The sequence below is a fragment of the Pimephales promelas genome, chromosome 19 (genome assembly GCF_988280905.1).
Source record: "Pimephales promelas chromosome 19, fPimPro1.hap1.1, whole genome shotgun sequence".
In the NCBI taxonomy this organism is placed as follows: Eukaryota; Metazoa; Chordata; class Actinopteri; order Cypriniformes; family Leuciscidae; genus Pimephales; species Pimephales promelas.
The window spans coordinates 10,614,698-10,633,565 of NC_142787.1; the positions used below are offsets into that span (position 1 = coordinate 10,614,698).

Genomic DNA, 18,868 nt, shown 5'->3' on the forward strand with positions numbered 1-18,868 from the left:
TTCTAAAGCACAACAAAATTACAAATAAAAACTTAACTAAACTTAACAAAAAAAGTAAACATAAATAAAATGAAAATAAAAGCTAATTCGAAAAATTAATAAAACTAAAATATAAACTAAAATAGCAGTGTTGTGCAGTGCAGGGAGAAACGGGAGTGCTTGAGTTTGTAACTCCCTGATATGTCCACAACTGTGGGATTTATAATGTACATGTGAGAATCTGTGAGAAGACGTTTGTTGGGCTGTGAGATCAATTGATTCGTTCTTTATCTGTTTAAGGTGAATGATTTATAGACACGGCTGTGTGTTAAAGTAAATCCGTTGTGCTTGTGAGTTGGACAGTCTGATATTATGAATTGATATTTCTTTCAATGGTGCGCTTTGCATTAAATCTGTACTTTAGCTTTAGCTGTGCTTACTGGGATCAGCACAACAAACTCAAACACGAGTCAGCTAAATCCACAATCATTAAAACTGCTGAAACACTTTCATATACATTCATTAGATGAGAAACTCAGTCCTGCAGATATAAGCAAAGCTGTTTTAAATTGACTGAAGAACACTTCTTCAGTATACGAAGTGCTTTGCAAAAAGTCTGCATTATTATGCTACATAAGTCATGTTTTAATTGACGCTTTGTGTATGCCATTGAGACTATGTCTAGAAAGAAATGGTTAATGTGCTATCTACTATCCTGCTGTTTCATGCACTTTTACTGAGCACTATTTACTGCCTACTATTTTTATAAATAGCATGTGGAACATTATGCAATGATACATGATTTTACTTACAGACCAAAAAATGATAGGCCATACCCTTTGAATTAAGTTTATTTGTCTGATGCCATTCACAAATATTTGTTGTTGTTTTAAAGGGGCTATACACTCACCTAAAGGATTTTTAGGAACACCATACTAATACTGTGTTTGACCCCCTTTCGCCTTCAGAACTGCCTTAATTCTACGTGGCATTGGTTCAAAAAGATGCTGAAAGCATTCTTTAGAAATGTTGGTCCATATTGATAGGATAGCATCTTGCAGTTGATGGAGATTTGTGGGATGCACATCCAGGACACGAAGCTCCCGTTCCACCATATCCCAAAGATGCTCGATTGGGTTGAGATTTGGTGACTGTGGGGCCATTTTAGTACAGTGAACTCATTGTCATGTTCAAGAAACCAATTTGAAATGATTCAAGCTTTTTGACATAGCATTATCCTGCTGGAAGGAGTCATCAGAGGATGGGTACATGGTGGCCATAAAGGGATGGACATGGTCAGAAACAATGCTCAGGCATTTAAACGATGCCCAATTGGCACTAAGGGGCCTAAAGTGTGCCAAGAAAACATCCCCCACACCATTACACCACCACCACCAGCCTGCACAGTGGTAACAAGACATGATGGATCATGTTCTCATTCTGTTTACGCCAAATTCTGACTCTACCATCTGAATGAAACAGAAATCGAGACTCATCAGACCAGGCAACATTTTTCCAGTCTTCAACTGTCCAATTTTGGTGAGCTCTTGCAAATTGTAGCCTTTTTCCTATTTGTAGTGGAGATGAGTGGTACCCGGTGGGGTCTTCTGCTGTTGTAGCCCATCCGCCTCAAGGGTGTGCATGTTGTGGCTTCACAAATGCTTTGGTACGAGTGGTTATTTCAGTCAAAGTTGCTCTTCTATCAGCTTGAATCAGTCGCCCATTTTCCTCTGACCTCTAGCATCAACAAGGCATTTTCACCCCCAGGATTGCCGCATGCTGGATGTTTTTCCCTTTTCACACCATTTTTTGTAAACCCTAGAAATGGTTGTGCGTGAAAATCCCAGTAACTGAGCAGATTGTGAAATACTCAGACACCAACAACCATGCCACGCTCAAACTTGCTTAAATCACCTTTCTTCCCGTTCTGACATTCAATTTGGAGTTCGAGAAATTGTCTTGACCAGGGCCACACCCCTAAATGCATTGACGCAACTGCCATGTCCTTGGTTGACTAGATAATTGCATTCATGAGAAATTTAACAGGTGTTCCTAATAATCCTTTAGGTGAGCGTATGTATGAATTGTTCGTGCATTAATCACTTTTGTATGTATTGCCAATGTGTCAACAGCTTGTAGCGAAACTTAAGAAACGAGATCAGACCTTCCCCGACTTGTCTATGAAAGCCTGTAGACTGATTTTATTTGAAGGACTCGGGAGGTTTTTCCCGGGAAAATCTAAATGTGATGGTTAAGCGCCTCTGTTCCGTTCTATGACACATTGAACAAATGCTTATGTTCAGGAAAATGCAGAAAGAGCTACAATGTACTGTAAAGTCAACGTGGCATCCAATGAAAGAGGATTAATTCAAACTAGTCTCACATAGTCAGATGATATAGTCTACTTTAGAATCAAACTATCATAACAGTGTAATATGAATTACCTCATCTGTTGTCGACATAATGCCGGTGAGTTGCAGATCTTGTGCAAATTCTGAACTGCTGGTGCACACCACTGTCAGTTTTGATGTGTTTGTTGAGAAAGCGCAAAGCGTATTCATCTAAAGGTCGCTCTCAGCAGTATCAGGATGTTCGTTAATATCACTGCAAATGCATTTCCAACTTCTTTTTACTTCTAAGCGAAGAATAAAAAAAACTCGTTGCTGTGCCTGTGACTCATATCCTAGCACTTAATCACGTTCAGTCTCTTGTGCATCACGTGTGCACGAGTACGCGCACAAGATATAAGTGCTGCTGCAATTAATTTAATGGCCACTGGTGGCGCTAATATCAAGGGTTTCTAAAATGTACACAATAGCCACTTTAAGCACAAACTCACTTATTTAGTTTTTTTTTCTTTCAGAAAACAAGACTTAAGTCATTTTGATTCTTAGATAAATGTTTAATGTAAGAATTTTTTTATATTTTTAATGGAAAACAAGACAAAACATATTTTACAGTGTATGCAATTGTTGACAAATTGTCTCATTGGTGCATTTAGTTCTGTGAGTTTTCATCTCAGAAGTCAATCGTTTTTAAGATGGTTTGTTTTGCATTATAATTCAGTTGACTATCTGGACTTTAGGCAGTCTGATCAAATATTGTGTCCAAGAAAAAAACAAAACAGATCCCAGGTAAATTAATCACATTTACAGTTACAGTATATTAGTGCACATATATCAAGTTCTTGCTCAGGTGATCATGTGTTTTTGGTCTCTGGACTCAATCATGATAAAATACCCTAAAAATAAACTCAGAAACTCCACACGAGTGCGAGTGAATTACTCTGGGAATCTTGGTGGTCACAGAAGTAATTATCTAGAGGGAATCTATCCTCACTTCATATAATCTAAAGCTTGCCTGTGAGACACCACTGATCCCAGAACAGTTTAGATCTCCTGATTCGGAAAACTGAGAAGGTTTGTTCTAGTTGGAGTGCTGTAATTGTTAACTAAACTATTAACTTTATTTTTAGATGAAAAACTTAAACTTAAAAAACTACTTAATTTTTCTACTTCAAAATTTCATGTTTAATTCAATGCGTCACTTGCTATTTCTTTGTAATTATTTTTACATTTAATAGCAATTTCTGATTGAATTTGATTTCTGATTTGTGTGTGTGTGTGTGTGTGTGTAGGGTTGACTTTAATGTAGGATTTAACTGCACAGTTTCGGCACAGTTCACAATATATTTTTGCTTATTACTTCCGAAGACTTTGACCAAAAATCACAAGACTGGTCTCTTTAGATTAGGTGCAGCATGCCGAGTCGAACGATATCCAATTTTCCCATATTGGACATTTTTTATTTTATCATAAAATGTTGTTTTACGAATGCATTGGCGTATTGTTACGAAACCCAGCAAGTGTTATCAGTACCAGTCAGTAGAGGTACTCAAAAGGTTTCCGGGCAGTTCCACCTTGTGGTAAAAAATAATGAATAAAAAAAAAATCGATTTTTTTTTTCTAATAAAAATTGTATTTATTCGTTTAATTACAGGTCTAAAAAGCTACTTGTTCGAACTCCTCTTAGACTGTTTTTCTGAATTTCACCAAATTCTAGCCAGATCATCTTCAGACCATGCCAGCAGAAAGTTATGGATTTTGTGAAAATGTTTGTATCCCGAAACACAAATCAATGAATTTGATGACATACTGCCAAAATGCATCTAAGGCTGTATCTCTAGAAAGTTTTGATATGTTGACACCAAACTTTCTGCATGTCATTGTCACATAACACTGACCAGACCAGATCAATTAGGGGATCTATTGGTCAGAAGTTACAAGCAATTATGTCACATCACAGACACATCCAACCCACATCTGGGAAGTGTAGAGTGTACCACATGTACACATGGTTCAGATCTGGGCCAACACTATTGGCACTTTTCCATTACCAGTACCAGCTCGACTCGACTACCGCCACAAATAGTACCCGGTCGTCATAGTGACGCCTTTCGTTCCTTGTTGCCCTATCAATCTCTCGCTGGATCCTCTCTTCGGCCACCTAACAAAGGTATTCTTCCGAGTTGCCACAATAATAGTAGTAAGTTTAGAAACTATCTCTCACCAAACTATTTAAAAATGGCGGGGTTATTCTGGATACTCCATCTGGCGCTTGCAATGATGAGCAGTGAATGGTGACGATTCTCTCTGACCAATCAGCAGTCGCATTGTTCTCACGTCACATTTTAGTATCACTTCAGCTCGCCTTTGAACGTCGCCGGACGTGATACAAAAAAAGTATCCGAAAGCAGGCACAGGTACAACTTGGAAAACCAAACAAAGATGAGCCGAGCCGAGCCGAGCCGAGTCGAGTCGAGACGAGCTGGTACTGTGTAGAGGAAAAGCTCCGTCACAAGTTGTATTTATGGGCGTTCAACTTAAAACTGTCTTTAAATGTCTTAACTCATTGTTGCAGTTGGTCTGATGCTTGCTGGCTTGATTTTTAGCTCCTCGTTCTGCCTCTGGCCCCTTATATGCTGCATGCAGCTATATTATTTGTATGTAATTGCTAAGTATTGTATCTAATTGTAATCTATTTTGTATCTAATTACAATTTTGTATCTAAAATACCAACGCATTCTCACCCCAAGGCGTCACCTTTGACCATGCTTCAATATTTGACGTTTTAGGCGCCCTTTAGCGTCACTTACATGACGCGATCTTACGGCGTCATCTAACTGACGCTAAAGGAAAGCGTCTGTTAGAGGACGCGGTTAGGTTTAGGTGTGGGGTGGGGGTAGGATACACGCGATCCTAGGGCGTCATCTAACTGACGCTAAAGGGCGCCTAAAGCGTCAGATATTGAAGCATGTCCAAATGCTTCCCAAGGCGTCAGTTAGGTGACGCCTTGGGAGTGAGAATGGGCTGAAAATACAGTAGGTGGTGCAATAAACCTCGGGGATGATCCTCATTTCAAAGTAATAGGATGCAAGTTTTTTGCATAAATATAAAACATCATATCCGTGTGATTGATTCTAACGTGTTTATTATCTTTCTCTTGTGTCTCCTTTCTAACAAACGAAACCCCCGAAGCGTGCAAAAGAAAAGAACAGGACCCGAGCAAAGACAGGAGCAATACACCAAAGAAATCGCGGCTGGTTTTCACAGACCTGCAGCGAAGAACACTTCTGGCCATCTTTAAAGAGAACAAGCGCCCGTCCAAAGAAATGCAGCTGACCATCTCGCAGCAGCTGGGACTGGAACTGAACACTGTAAGCAACTTCTTCATGAACGCCCGCAGACGCAGCCTGGACAAATGGCTGGACGAGGGAAGTCCGGGCAACACGTCGTCCACCTCCAGCACTTGTACCAAAGCGTGATCCCGGGGGGGAGGGGGGTGGTGGGATGGGATGGGAACGTGGGATCGGGATGAGGGTCCCGTGCACCGGGAAGGGTGCAAACTTTTTAAGAGGAGAAAATCGTTCCGAAGGGCAACGAGAGAAACTGCTTACCGGCTCAATGCTTACAGTCAGAAACACACAAATCCAAAGAGAGAAATGTCAGGAAATACTAATATATTGCTTTCTCTTCTCCGGTTCGAAGCAAGAATCATTCATCAGGAATGAAATATTAAAGCAAATCAAAAACATTGTTAACTTTCCAGTTGGCTTTGAACTGATGAGAAGACAAAGGGTTTGCGTCTCACATCTGCATTCACTCTAAATTAGGTTTGATTTTCATTTCCTGAAGAGTGTGTGTGTCGTTATTTTACTCTACAAGGGTAAATCTCATGAACACACATGTCCAGGTCACATTTTTATTTTCCAGTACAATTTTTTAAAACATTATTAAAGTTCAAAGAGACAATTATTTCCAATATAATTATATTTAAATATATTATATATAATGATAAAATATACAAATATATTAATATATACATCTCTTAATATCATATAATAATGTTTAGATATTTGTACTGGAAATAAGACTGGAAATATATATATATATATATATATATATATATATATAGCTGCATTAATGGTGCAATGCATACAGACTTTTAAAATAATAATAATAATTAATTTCCATTAGATTCAAAAGTATTACTACTACATTACTACATTCATACTACATTATTTTTTTATTGCAGTAATGAGAATGGGATTTTTTATTTTATTTCTGCATTATGTCAATGGGAATTAATTTTCATTACACAAAATATTCATGCATTTCGGAGAGAAATATGGCAGGTTTTTTGTGAGATTCACCCATGATAGCAGCACAGGTTTAAGTTAGCATTGGGTCGCAGGTTTTTCTAACACACTGAAAACACCCGTCAGAAGCACAAAGCACAACAAACACGAGCAAACATCTCTCACACCGTTATTGGCCGGCCGGGTTTGTGAGCACAATCCTGAAGCACATTAAATTTGCAATAGAACAGGGGCTGGACCACACCGATTGTTCTTCTTTGGTTTAAAAATAACTCAGGATGATACCGCCGAAGAATGAGCTTCTGTCTCTCAAACACTCATGATGAAATGACATTGTAAACACACACACATGCATCAGCATCACGTTGTCACGACTGTAACTATTATGCTAAGAAACCAAACTGGCATTGGTAATCAGGGCCTTTACAAGAGTTTAAGAGGACAATCTCCACACCAACGCCTACCAGTTTAGCTTTCCAAAGGTTCTTTCTCGCTTAGTTTTATCTACTTTCCAATACAAAACCCTTTCATCTCAAGTTCCATCATTCGTGCTCATTTATTATTGAACAAGAGGGCCGGTAAGCAGTTCTCTCCCGGGTAACGCTCGAGGGCCTCTTCGGATCGCTCAAAACGGACACTAAAGACTTTTTCTATTTATTGACAAATCGACACCAAAGAAACTTTTTCTGCACCTAACTGTTCTGCAAACAAAGGACAACAAAGAGGAAAAAACAACCAAAAAAAAAAACTGCAACGAACAAACAAAGACAAGAAAGCGGGGAACGCCGAACGGGCGTCTTTTGTTGTGTTCGGATCGGTGGAGACATTCGGAAAAAAAGGAAGCAGAATGGGATCGGAAAGGTTTTAAAGCGACGGAGCTTTTTCCCACGGCATCGGCGGCTCCCGAATGATGCGTCTCTCAAACGAAGTTGAAGATTGTCTTTAATGTGTGCCTATGCAGTTTTTTCAACCCAAATGGAAAGAACAACAAGAACCTCATCAGCTACAATACCAAAGATTCAGAGTTACTCCCACCGCAAATCCATTCCCACAATGCATCGGTGCGATGTTGACTCTTTCCAAACATGGGACGTTTCGGGGTTCGGCTCTGCTTTGGGGTTTTTTCCCCGTAGTCGCATCCGTCTCACTGCTAAAACTAAAGGTGTAACTCAAGCCTGATGGGCATACCAAAGATAAACACCTTTAAGCACATGCAATCCCAAGTAGTTTTGTTTTCATATCCCAGTGGATCAGTATACCAAAGAGTTGCACTCCTCCAGCCATCGTTGAACACATATGCACGTCGTTTCCGGGCGCCGAATCCCACGTTTCCCATGTTTGAGAGAGAGAGAGAGAGAGAGCCGTTAGCGTTATTGCAAGGCACCAACGCAGCTGGTACAGAATACATTATATTCCAACTGAAAAGCCAATAATCTGCCAAAAACGCTCACTTAATTCTGTAGAGGAAACTGCAGACTGTAGGTCGAATAGCTTTATCCTTTAGGTTTCTCTCTTTGAAAGCTTCTAGTCCAAAGATTCTCCAGGAGAATTCGTCCGCTCTTCACGACAGTCAGGTCTTTAGATACACGGGCCAAAGAGCTTTTCTTTGCTTGTCTTAGTACTTAAATTTCGCCAATGCCTCTGTACAATGTCTTACCCAGGTTTTGCAATATGTGATTTATTTATGTAATTTATATTTGCTATGATTGAACTTAATTTAAGTTGCCAAAATCCCTCCCCCCCTTTTCCCGATTAGCTTGCCAAAGTTTACATTTACTTCTTTTGCATGTTGGACACCATCAGACTTATTTATTTATGACTAAATGTGATAGAAGGTTGTTGTTGTTGTTATTATTATTATTTGTTTCTTGATTATTTAATGCTATTTAATTAGACGTAATTGTTTGGATGACTATTAGTGCATCAAAGATGCTCTGTTAATTTATTAGTTAGCTTTACTTTAAAAAGCAAGACAAAGGGTGTATTTAATTTTTCTTAGAAAGAATAATTCTGGAAACGTGTTAGCGATCAGGTTTTAGTTGCAACTCACATGTTTGTATGCTTGTATGTATGTCAAGATTTTATGTAAATCGTTTAGTTGATTTTCTTTCGAATGAAAACAATCTGTCTTTGCGATCGATATTACGCGTTTTGTCGAAGGACAAGCGCCGAATTTCAAGCCTGATGTTTTCGAGATCGTATACGGGGCCACACGTTAACGGAGATCAACGCAGGACTCACCAAAGATAAAACCCACGGACGCTGAGAGGCCGTTTATTCATTGCTTCACTCGTAGAAGGACATAGAGGAATCCCTTAAAAACTAGAAAAAGCTGCTTCCAAGACTGACTTGTGTGTGTGTATAAAAGTCTTTCTATCTCTATAGTGAGAACCACAGAGGCTACCTCACTGAATTTTCCATTTGTAATTTTAATCGTGTTGATGAAACCAAAGATACCAAAGATTTCTTTTTTCTCGAGGACGGTCTGCGCTTGACGCCATGCTTGGGATATTTTGATAACTTGTTTCTCTCTTTCCTCTCTTCTTCCTCTTTATTCAGACGCGAGTTCCTCCTCTCCTCGGAAAAATAAGTGCAATGGAGTGGATGGGAATCGACGTCGAGATTTTTTTTATTTTTTTTAGTGCTGTGCGGTTCTGATTGCCCGTATAAGACCTTGATGCAAAAATATACCCACTGAGAAAGATCCCAACACAGTCTCATGAAGATGCGTACATATACCACGAATGTCATTTCTCGTGGCATTCATACGCCAAAAATGGTTTTCAGTGCTTATGCTACGCACTAAAAAGGGGGTGGGGAGTTTGTGCGTATTATATGCCAAAAAGTGCGTATCATATGCACGCGGAAAACGCGTACCATATACACGCAAAAACAGTTTTTGGCGTATAGATGCCATGGGAAATGACATTCGTGCTATAGATACGAATTTTCAGGAGATCGGGCTCGTCTGGCACAGAAACATTAACAACCAGACGCAAACCACATGGGACGTAATATTGAAACTGATGGAAATGTTTTGAAGGGTTAAGTCAAAGCATCTCCCAGTCCAGTATTTTCAATCGATTCATTGCATTTATTTCCAAAAACAATGAAAAATAATATATTTCAAACAATTTTCACTCAGATATGGATTGTAAAATTTTACAAATAAATGACAATACATTGAATTTATGTAATATTTGATTGTAAAACATACTCCAATAATTTATTTACAACTTTGAAGGAAAAAACAACAACATTTTTACAGTGCAATAAAATTCCATTTCAGACTTAGAAACTTTCTTTATCAGTTTATTTGTCTTGTTTTCTAAAACAAATATCAAATTCATAAATCAACAAAGGCTAAATTACAAGATAAGTCCTGCTTTATGAAAATATGCCAATGGAGCCAATGGAGTCTGCCAATGGAGTCAAGTTTTCCCTTTGAATTAAGTTTATTTTTCTGACGCAGTAAATGCATCTTGATTTAAAAATTTTGGAAATTTGTACTAGAAAACAAGACAAAACACAAGAAGAAAACCAATACCAATAGACATTAACACAGTAAAATATGGCAACATCAATTAGTCAAAGTTCTTACACCACATGTCGATGAAACCAGTTTGGCGAACCTCATGAAGTCGAAATCATCCCACATCTGACTATTTGACTTTTAAGCCATTTAAAATAAAAATTTCTTAAATATGTAAATCCATTCTGTTAAAAACACGTTGGTGTTTCTGTGCACGAAAAACTCTTAAACCAAAGACCGAATCATCGCATACCAGACCGAAGGAACTCGATATATTGGACGGTTTTTGTGGAAACACGGCTGGCGTCGGTAACCAAGACACAGATGGGATCGTATCCGTTCAGCTGTAAATCGTACATCACTCCATCCTGTTGGAATTAGTAACACGTTTACTTGTGAAAAAAATAAAACAGAATCTGCTAACAGGGATATGAACGTGTCACGCTTTGATCGTCATTAGTTCAAAATAATATAATAATTATGTGGAAGGTGGGAGACATTTGATCCTTCCCTCGGTGTTTTGTCTTGTTTTCCAGTACGAATAAAAATCTGCAGGGAGTTAAAGGGATAGTTCACTTTAAAATTAATTTTTGATATGTTTTAGCTTACCTCAAGGTCATCCAAGATGTAGGTGTCTTTGTTTCCACAGTATTTTTAATTTTGACATTTTTCAGTCAAACCGCTGTTGTCTATCAGTCATACACTGGAGGCTAAGGGGGTCCACCAAAAAGCATGCACAGAGAAGTCAAAATTAAACATGATTTAATGACTCGTGAATGTAAGTACACACTGATGGCCTAAGAGACGAAACGAGCGTTTTGTGTGAGAAAACGAACAGTATTTATATCGTTTTGTCAAAATGATATTTAGCGTCCCATTCATTGACCACAAAATAAACCAAATATAAATGTTTAAAGTTTATAGCATGCCCAAATTGGGAACTTGGGTTGGGTATCAAAATTGTCTCAGCTTCCCAGTAGTAAATATGACTTGAGAGGGCGTTTATGTCAAATTTTTAACTAGGAAACTTGTATTTTACCATAATTCTGATAGCATGTGAAGCCAGCATAAAATCAAGATACATTTACTTGCAAGCAAAATTACTTTGTTTTCTGAAATTAAGCAAGGTAATATATGGAGCCCCTAAAGGGACATGGTGATGGGCAAAATAAGAGAGATGGTATAGGAAAGATTATATTTCAATGATTTTGTGTTCCCCTAAGAAACTTTGGGTTACAATAAACATAAAGGTTTTGTGAGTGAATCAAAGTTTATGCTTAAAAGAAGAACTAATATCTGCCAATGGGGTCAGAAAATAGTTTTCCGTTGTATATGGAATTAAATTGGCTGTTACTTGTTCTTGTTTTAAGCACAAACTCACTTAATTCAGAAAAAAAAACCACTTAATATATTCAGTCATTTTACTTCTCCAGTAAATCTTGATTTAAGAATGTTTAGGTATTTGTACTGGAAAACAAGACAATTGAGGAAGAGCATAATTTGATTACTCTTTATTTCGATGGTCCACTAAGCAACACTACATGTCAACTCTCATTAGAGTATTAGAGTAGAATACCTAAAGTGGAACATCAAAAAATTTTTTTTTTTTTTGCATTACGGTAATTAAACCAAAACAGATTCTCTCCAAAGTCATATTGTTTTCAAAAAGAAACCCCTGAAATAGACGTAGAGAGCGCTTTTGTTGTAAAGTATGCGATATTGTTGGATGAGTGCCTTGCTTGAACCAAAGCGAAGTTTCGACCTCTCTGCTTCTTCTTCTGTTAGTACCTCAGCGACAGGAAAAACCCGGTGAACGCGGGTGTTATGGTGCTTTGCAATGCAATCCTGCAAAGAACACAGAATAACTCTATACCAAAGGCTTTCTAGACTTCTCTTCTCTTTCCTCTCCTTTGAATGGTTGCAAAGCTTTAAAAAAAAGAAAAGAAAAACCTTTGAGCATGTCGAGGGCGCAGACCGTGCTTTTCTTACCAAATTTTTCTCGGATATACCTCATAGAAGATAGTGTTAGGGTATTGTTATTATAGCGTATGTATTAAATTATTCACTTACTCTTATTTTTTAGTAACTGTGACTTAAGACAAACCAAGAAAAAAAAGCTTTATACATCTTAAGTTGTGATTTTTGTAATAGCTGAGGTTCGCTTACCAAAACACAATGCTTGTCTTTTTCTCTCTTGTTAATGTGACAACTTTCACAATTTTGTTCGTGGTGCAAGTTCTTAAGAAATTCTGATTTTATTCTTATTTTGTGAAGGGTGGCTCATATTCTCAACAAGGATATTATTTTTGGATTGGGAAAGGTTGGTTGCTAGAATGAGCCTCAAGTTTACAGTTTCTCATACTTCGGCATCGCTTCTGTTGTACAGTTCGCTTGCGTTTCATTTTCAACATCCATTTTTCTTCTCATTCTCTTCTCGTTCTGTGTGGAAATGTAGCGTTACAGACACCATTCAACGCCGTAGACTTGATTTATGCATGAGTATCTTTACGGTGCTAGCTAGCGTGTAATGCATTGTCGTTCATTTTAAGTTCTGGATCCGTCTCATTTTCATTTCTTTAACTGAGCCTCATTTTTTTGCATGTTGGCCTGATCCAATTCTTGAAGAGTTCATCTCAGATGTGTATAGAAACGTTGTGCACTTGATCAGTTCGGTTTTCGAGATTCACCTAAGATCGCTTTCCATTTGAACAAATCTTTCTGATCAAGTGTTTCGACTGTTAATCTTCCATTATTTTAGAAAAAGAAACCCATCAGCTGTATGTGTGTTTGGACTTCATTTTGACAGATAAGAACATTTTAACGGCCTGTACTTAATCATTCTGCTCTAGATGTGTCTACTATACCAATCCTGTCCAAAAATACAACAGCTAAACATCCTCAAAAACAGGATGAAATGTACCAGACAATCTACTACTAAAGTAAAAACACTTCATTCTTTTGAGAACGAAAGTCCACACAGACTTGCAGGAGTTAAAGTGAGTTTTGACGTCTTGTGTTTTAAACTGAAGGACATTCCAAAGATTGCGTTTAACAGGATGAAACGCTAGAACCGACTGCAGGATATTATGGACTGTATTCCAAAGATCTGCTTTGAAAATGGATTGGAAATGTATTGTTTTCTTTTTCAGTTTCATCATTTGTCATTTTGTTCATTTGTTGGTTTGTTAAACCATTATATTCATGTAAAAAATGGATTTGTTGTTGGAATCTCAAGAGAAAATTGATCAAATTTTAGTTTTGCATTCATGATCAACGTCTTTGAAGCATTCAAAGTACATGTTCTTCCACAAAATGTTTGACCATAAATAAAAAGAACAAGTGATTTTATTCCGAAACCATTTGTTTGGTCAGTCACAACAATAAAACCTGTCTCATGATGTAAATAAAAATATTTGCATTGTTTCACAACTCTAAACAATGAAATGTCCAAAGATTTCCATTTAAATAATAATTGATGAATCAACAATAGTTTATTGTTTAGTTGATTTTTCAATGCTGTTGGTTCCAGAAGTATTTTCTTCATTCATTTCTCCCATAGGGATTTTTAAAAAGACTTTGTTAAAGCGTTATAAGCTGAGAATGTGTTGACAAGGCTACGAGGAGAATCACAACATTACTTTGGTTTTAAGCAAAAAAGTATTTGAAAATCAAACAAAAATACAAGACTGTGAACTTAACAACTTTAGTGAGGGAAAGAACTACAATCCCATGAAGCACTGTGAACAGCATTACCGAATAAATAAAAACGATTGAGAAAAATAAACATTTTGAAAGTAGGCACTCGATTACATCATTCACAGTGCTTGATGGGAGTGGGGGGAGGGGTGCAAAAAAGATCTTTTGGTTTGTTTTGACTCTTATTGGTGAAGTTTTTTTACAGCATTATGGGTAGTGTAGTTTTTCATCACGAATGCCGCTGTTAAACTAAATTATTTTAAGAATCAGTTGAAATAATGTGTGCTAACGGCTTCCACAGAAGCAAATTAACAACCTCGTTGCTCACAGTAGAGGTGTCTAAAGGTTTATAAGTTATCCTGAAAAATCAGTGTCCCTATGGAGAAAATGAATTACGTTTTTACATTCGTAACTCGAGGCCCCGTTCACACTACTGCTTTTTCGTTTAAAAATAGAGAATTAAAACGAATACGATCTCAGTCCACACCAGCGTTTTATCTGCGTACTAGAAACGATCTCCGTCCACATAAAAACGACTGAAAACGCGGATCACATGACCATTCACCAACACTGGGCATGCGCGTGCCGGTGTAAACAGTGAATGACAAATCAGGGAAGGAAACGTCATGACTGATAACACCCAATCATAGAGCCAAGCGTCAGCCTCTGCGTCAGCGTTTCTGAAGTTCTCCGTTTTGTCTCGTCCACACTAAAACGCCCTCCGGAGATTCAAAACGCAGCTGCAGCGTTTCTAAACTTCTCCGTTTTAGGTCTTCGTTTTTTCCCGTTTTAGTGTGGACGGGAGGTGCAAACGTAGCAAAAGGTCTCCGTTTTTAAACGAAAAAGCAGTAGTGTGGACAGGGCCCAAGTGTATTGCGTTCCATTTGCGCAACCGTTTTAGAGTATATTTGAGTTTTCAGTTAAATTTCCTTACAACAAACACAGGTACATAGAACGAGAACGTATGGGTTTAAAAAAAAAAACATTTTCATTCAACAAATGGAAAAATCAATTTTTAAAATAGAAGAAATTATATTTTCAGAACATTTGAAACTATTAACGTGTGCAAATTTTACTTTAAGTTTAACATCAGAATTTAAAGCTATACATTCACACTGCAAACACTAGCACACATCTCACAGGAATATATGTTGGGAAATCAAGAACAGTTCATAAAACACCGGAGAAGAAGCTTCTTCAGCTGTTTTGCATGTGTTTAAGTCGTTTTCGCATCTGGATCTGAGCAGGCGATGGATTGTTCGAACGCTTCCATAAACTCAGTGTATAAACTTTCCTACAATCAGGTGGGATTTACCAAATAGTATTTGAGCCTCTCATCTGTGCAATAGCCTATTAATATCTGTGTTTGAATAAAAAAAAAGATTAAAAAAAGAAACAATGTTACTTAACTACAAACTCAGTATTGTCATTATCGACTGTTTCTGCGTCACATGATTTTTTTTTGGCAGTGTTGAAAGTTGTTGCTCAGCAAAGTAAAACATAGTTTTTTCGTCCTGCACATTCTGTTTGTGTTTGTAACCAAATTTTCCTGTCTTTTACCGCATTACATTTGACCATGGCTCAAGGCGTTGGTGTATCTGTCCGCGTCTTTCTCGCAGGTTTCTTTTGGTTTAAATTTCTTCTTGGTCACTATCATCAGATGGTAGTGTTGTGCTCTTTGCTCTTCAATAAATGACATTGATTCATTCATGTTAAAAACTGTGCCATTTGTCTTTACTAAAGTAATCCTGATTCCCCCCTTGGTACAGGAAGTGTCCGTTTATAGTAACAAACACTTACTGAACTTTTAAATACATTTGGTAACTCAAATAACCCTGGAATACACTGTAATTAAAAGTTTTAAGGGTGTATAAATCCCCAACAAAACAAAAGCTTAAACACTTACACATTTCTCCCTACATTATTTTTGTCCAAAAACACCTAATTAACACCCAATTTCAACATTTATTCATTTTATGCAAAGCATGCTGGGAAATAGAATGCTGCTGCACTCATTCTGTTTAAGTTCAGCTCATTTAGTTCATGTCACTCTCTTCTAAGTACAATGAACTTCCATTAGTTATTGAGTGAAATAAACTCAAGCAGTAAAGTGGCACAAGTCAGAGCGCTCGTAAAAAGTGTTACAACTTGTAAACTCTAAATTTTCTAAATCTGAATCTTGTAATTACGACAAGGAGTAAACGCACCTCAAGACACCAGATCAAGACAATTCAAGAGCCACACAGAGGTGTAGGCAAGACCAGAGGGGTGTAGTCAAGACCAGAGGGGTGTAGTCAAGACCAGAGGTGTGTAGTCAAGACCAGAGGTGTAGTCAAGACCAGCCGAGGTGTATACGGTCAAGACCAACCAAGACCAGAGGTGTGCTAAAGACCAACCAAGAACAGCGGGGTGGTCAAGACCAACCAAGACTAGAGGTTTAGTCAAGACCAATCAAGTCCAGAGGTGTAGTCAAGACCAATCAAGACCTGAGGTGTAGTCAAGACCAGCCGAGGTGTACGATCAAGACCAACCAAGACTAGAGGTGTGGTAAAGACCAACCAAGTCCAGAGGTGTAGTCAAGACCAATCAAGTCCAGAGGTGTAGTCAAGACCAATCAAGTCCAGAGGTGTAGCTGCAAAAGCTAAGACGCAGTGGGAAAGAAACACAAACTCCCCAAGCTAAGAGCTGCATAACTAGTCCAATCACCAGATAAATTACATGACTTGTTCAAGCAGACAATACATGGGAACCTGTAGCCATGTCGGTATTCTATTAATCAGTATCTATTAATCTCCAGTATTATTACATTGTTTGAAACAATGTAGTTTTATTTAATATTATGCAAATGTGATTTTTTATATTATATTCGTTTATTACCATATGTTACTGGTATTTATATTGTTTAAAGATATAAGTTAATATTGTGTCCAGTTTGGCCCTGTAAATAAAGGGGATTATTTTTTGACAAAGTGTGCAAGGTTTCGTTTTTCTGAAGTACCGTTTCAAGAACCTTTTAAGCACCGGAACCGTTTAAAAAATACATAGTTGGTAATGATATTGGATAAAACCCAACCGATACCCAACCCTAGGTAAAGACCAACCAAGACCAGAGGTGTGACCAAGCAAGACTAGAGGTGTGGTAAAGACCAACCAAGACCAGAGGTGTAGTCAAGACCAACCAAGACCAGAGGTGTGGTCAAGACCAACCAAGACCAGAGGTGTGGTCAAGACAAACCAAGACCAGAGGTGTAAGACCAACCAAGACCAGAGGTGTAGTCAAGACCAACCAAGACCAGAGGTGTGGTTAAGACCAACCAAGACCAGAGGTGTAGTCAAGACCAAGCAAGACTAGAGGTGTGGGCAAGACCAACCAAAACTAGAGGTGTGGTCAAGACCAAACAAGACTAGAGGTGTGGTCAAGACCAATCAAGACTAGAGGTGTGGTCAAGACCAATCAAGACCAAAGGTGTAGTCAAGACCAACCCAGACTAGAGGTGTAGTCAAGACAAACCAAGACCAGAGGTGTAGTCAAGACCAACCAAGACCAGAGGTGTGGTCAAGACCAATCAAGACCAGAGGTGTAGTCAAGACCAACCAAGACTAGAGGTGTAGTCAAGACCAACCAAGACAAGAGGTGTGGGCGAGACCAACCAAAACTAGAGGTGTGGTCAAGACCAAACAAGACTAGAGGTGTGGTCAAGACCAATCAAGACTAGAGGTGTGGTCAAGACCAATCAAGACCAAAGGTGTAGTCAAGACCAACCAAGACTAGAGGTGTAGTCAAGACCAACCAAGACTAGGGGTGTAGTCAAGACCAACTAAGACTAGAGGTGTAGTCAAGACCAATCAAGAACAGAGGTGTAGTCAAGACCAATCAAGACCAAAGGTGTAGTCAAGACCAATCAAGACCAGAGGTACAGTCAAGACCAACCAAGACTAGAGGTGTAGTCAAGACCAACCAAGACCAGAGGTGTAGTCAAGACCAACCAAGATCAGAGGTGTAGTCAAGACCAATCAAGACCAGAGGTGTAGTCAAGACCAACCAAGACCAGAGGTGTAGTCAAGACCAACCAAGACTAGAGGTGTGGTCAAGACCAACCAAGACCAGAGGTGTAGTCAAGACCAACCAAGACCAGAGGTGTGATCAAGACCAACCAAGACCAGAGGTGTAGTCAAGACCAACCAAGACTAGAGGTGTAGTCAAGACCAACCAAGACAAGAGGTGTAGTCAAGACCAGCCGAGGTGTACGATCAAGACCAACCAAGACCAGAGGTGTGGTCAAGACCAACCAAGACCAGAGGTGTGGTCAAGACCAACCAAGACCAGAGGTGTAGTCAAGACCAACCAAGACCAGAGGTGTAGTCAAGACCAACCAAGACTAGAGGTGTGGTCAAGACCAACCAAGACCAGAGGTGTAGTCAAGACCAACCAAGACCAGAGGTGTAGTCAAGACCAACCAAGACTAGAGGTGTGGTCAAGACCAACCAAGACTAGAGGTGTGGTCAAGACCAACCAAGACTAGAGGTGTGGTCAAGAGCAATCAAGACCAGACGTGTAGTCAAGACCAGAGGTTTAGTCAAGACCAACCAAGACTAGAGGTGTAGTCAAGACCAACCAAGACTAGAGGTGTGGTCAAGAGCAATCAAGACCAGACGTGTAGTCAAGACCAGAGGTTTAGTCAAGACCAACCAAGACTAAAGGTGTGGTCAATACCAACCAAGACTAGAGGTGTAGTCAAGACCAACCAAGACAAGAGGTGTGGTCAAGACCAACCAAGACTAGAGGTGTGGTCAAGAGCAATCAAGACCAGACGTGTAGTCAAGACCAGAGGTGTAGTCAAGACCAACCAAGACTAGAGGTGTAGTCAAGACCAACCAAGACCAGAGGTGTAGTCAAGACCAAACAAGACCAGAGGTGTAGTCAAGACCAACCAAGACTAGAGGTGTGGTCAAGACCAACCAAGACTAGAGGTGTGGTCAAGACCAACCAAGACTAGAGGTGT

General features: G+C 38.8%; 1 protein-coding gene across 2 annotated transcripts in view; it reads left to right on the forward strand.

The window, feature by feature from the left end:
* Positions 1–13,525, forward strand: part of onecut2 (one cut homeobox 2) — a 34,078-nt gene extending 20,553 nt beyond the window's left edge. Inside the window, exon 3 of one of the 2 annotated variants that reach the window (XM_039653882.2) lies at positions 5,517–13,525. In XM_039653882.2, the coding sequence (XP_039509816.1) occupies positions 5,517–5,803 (287 nt within the window). In that variant the 3' untranslated portion in view covers positions 5,804–13,525. The remainder of the gene's footprint in view (positions 1–5,516) is intronic. The other variant, XM_039653884.2, reaches the window with a different exon arrangement.
* The last annotated feature ends 5,343 nt before the right edge of the window (positions 13,526–18,868 follow it).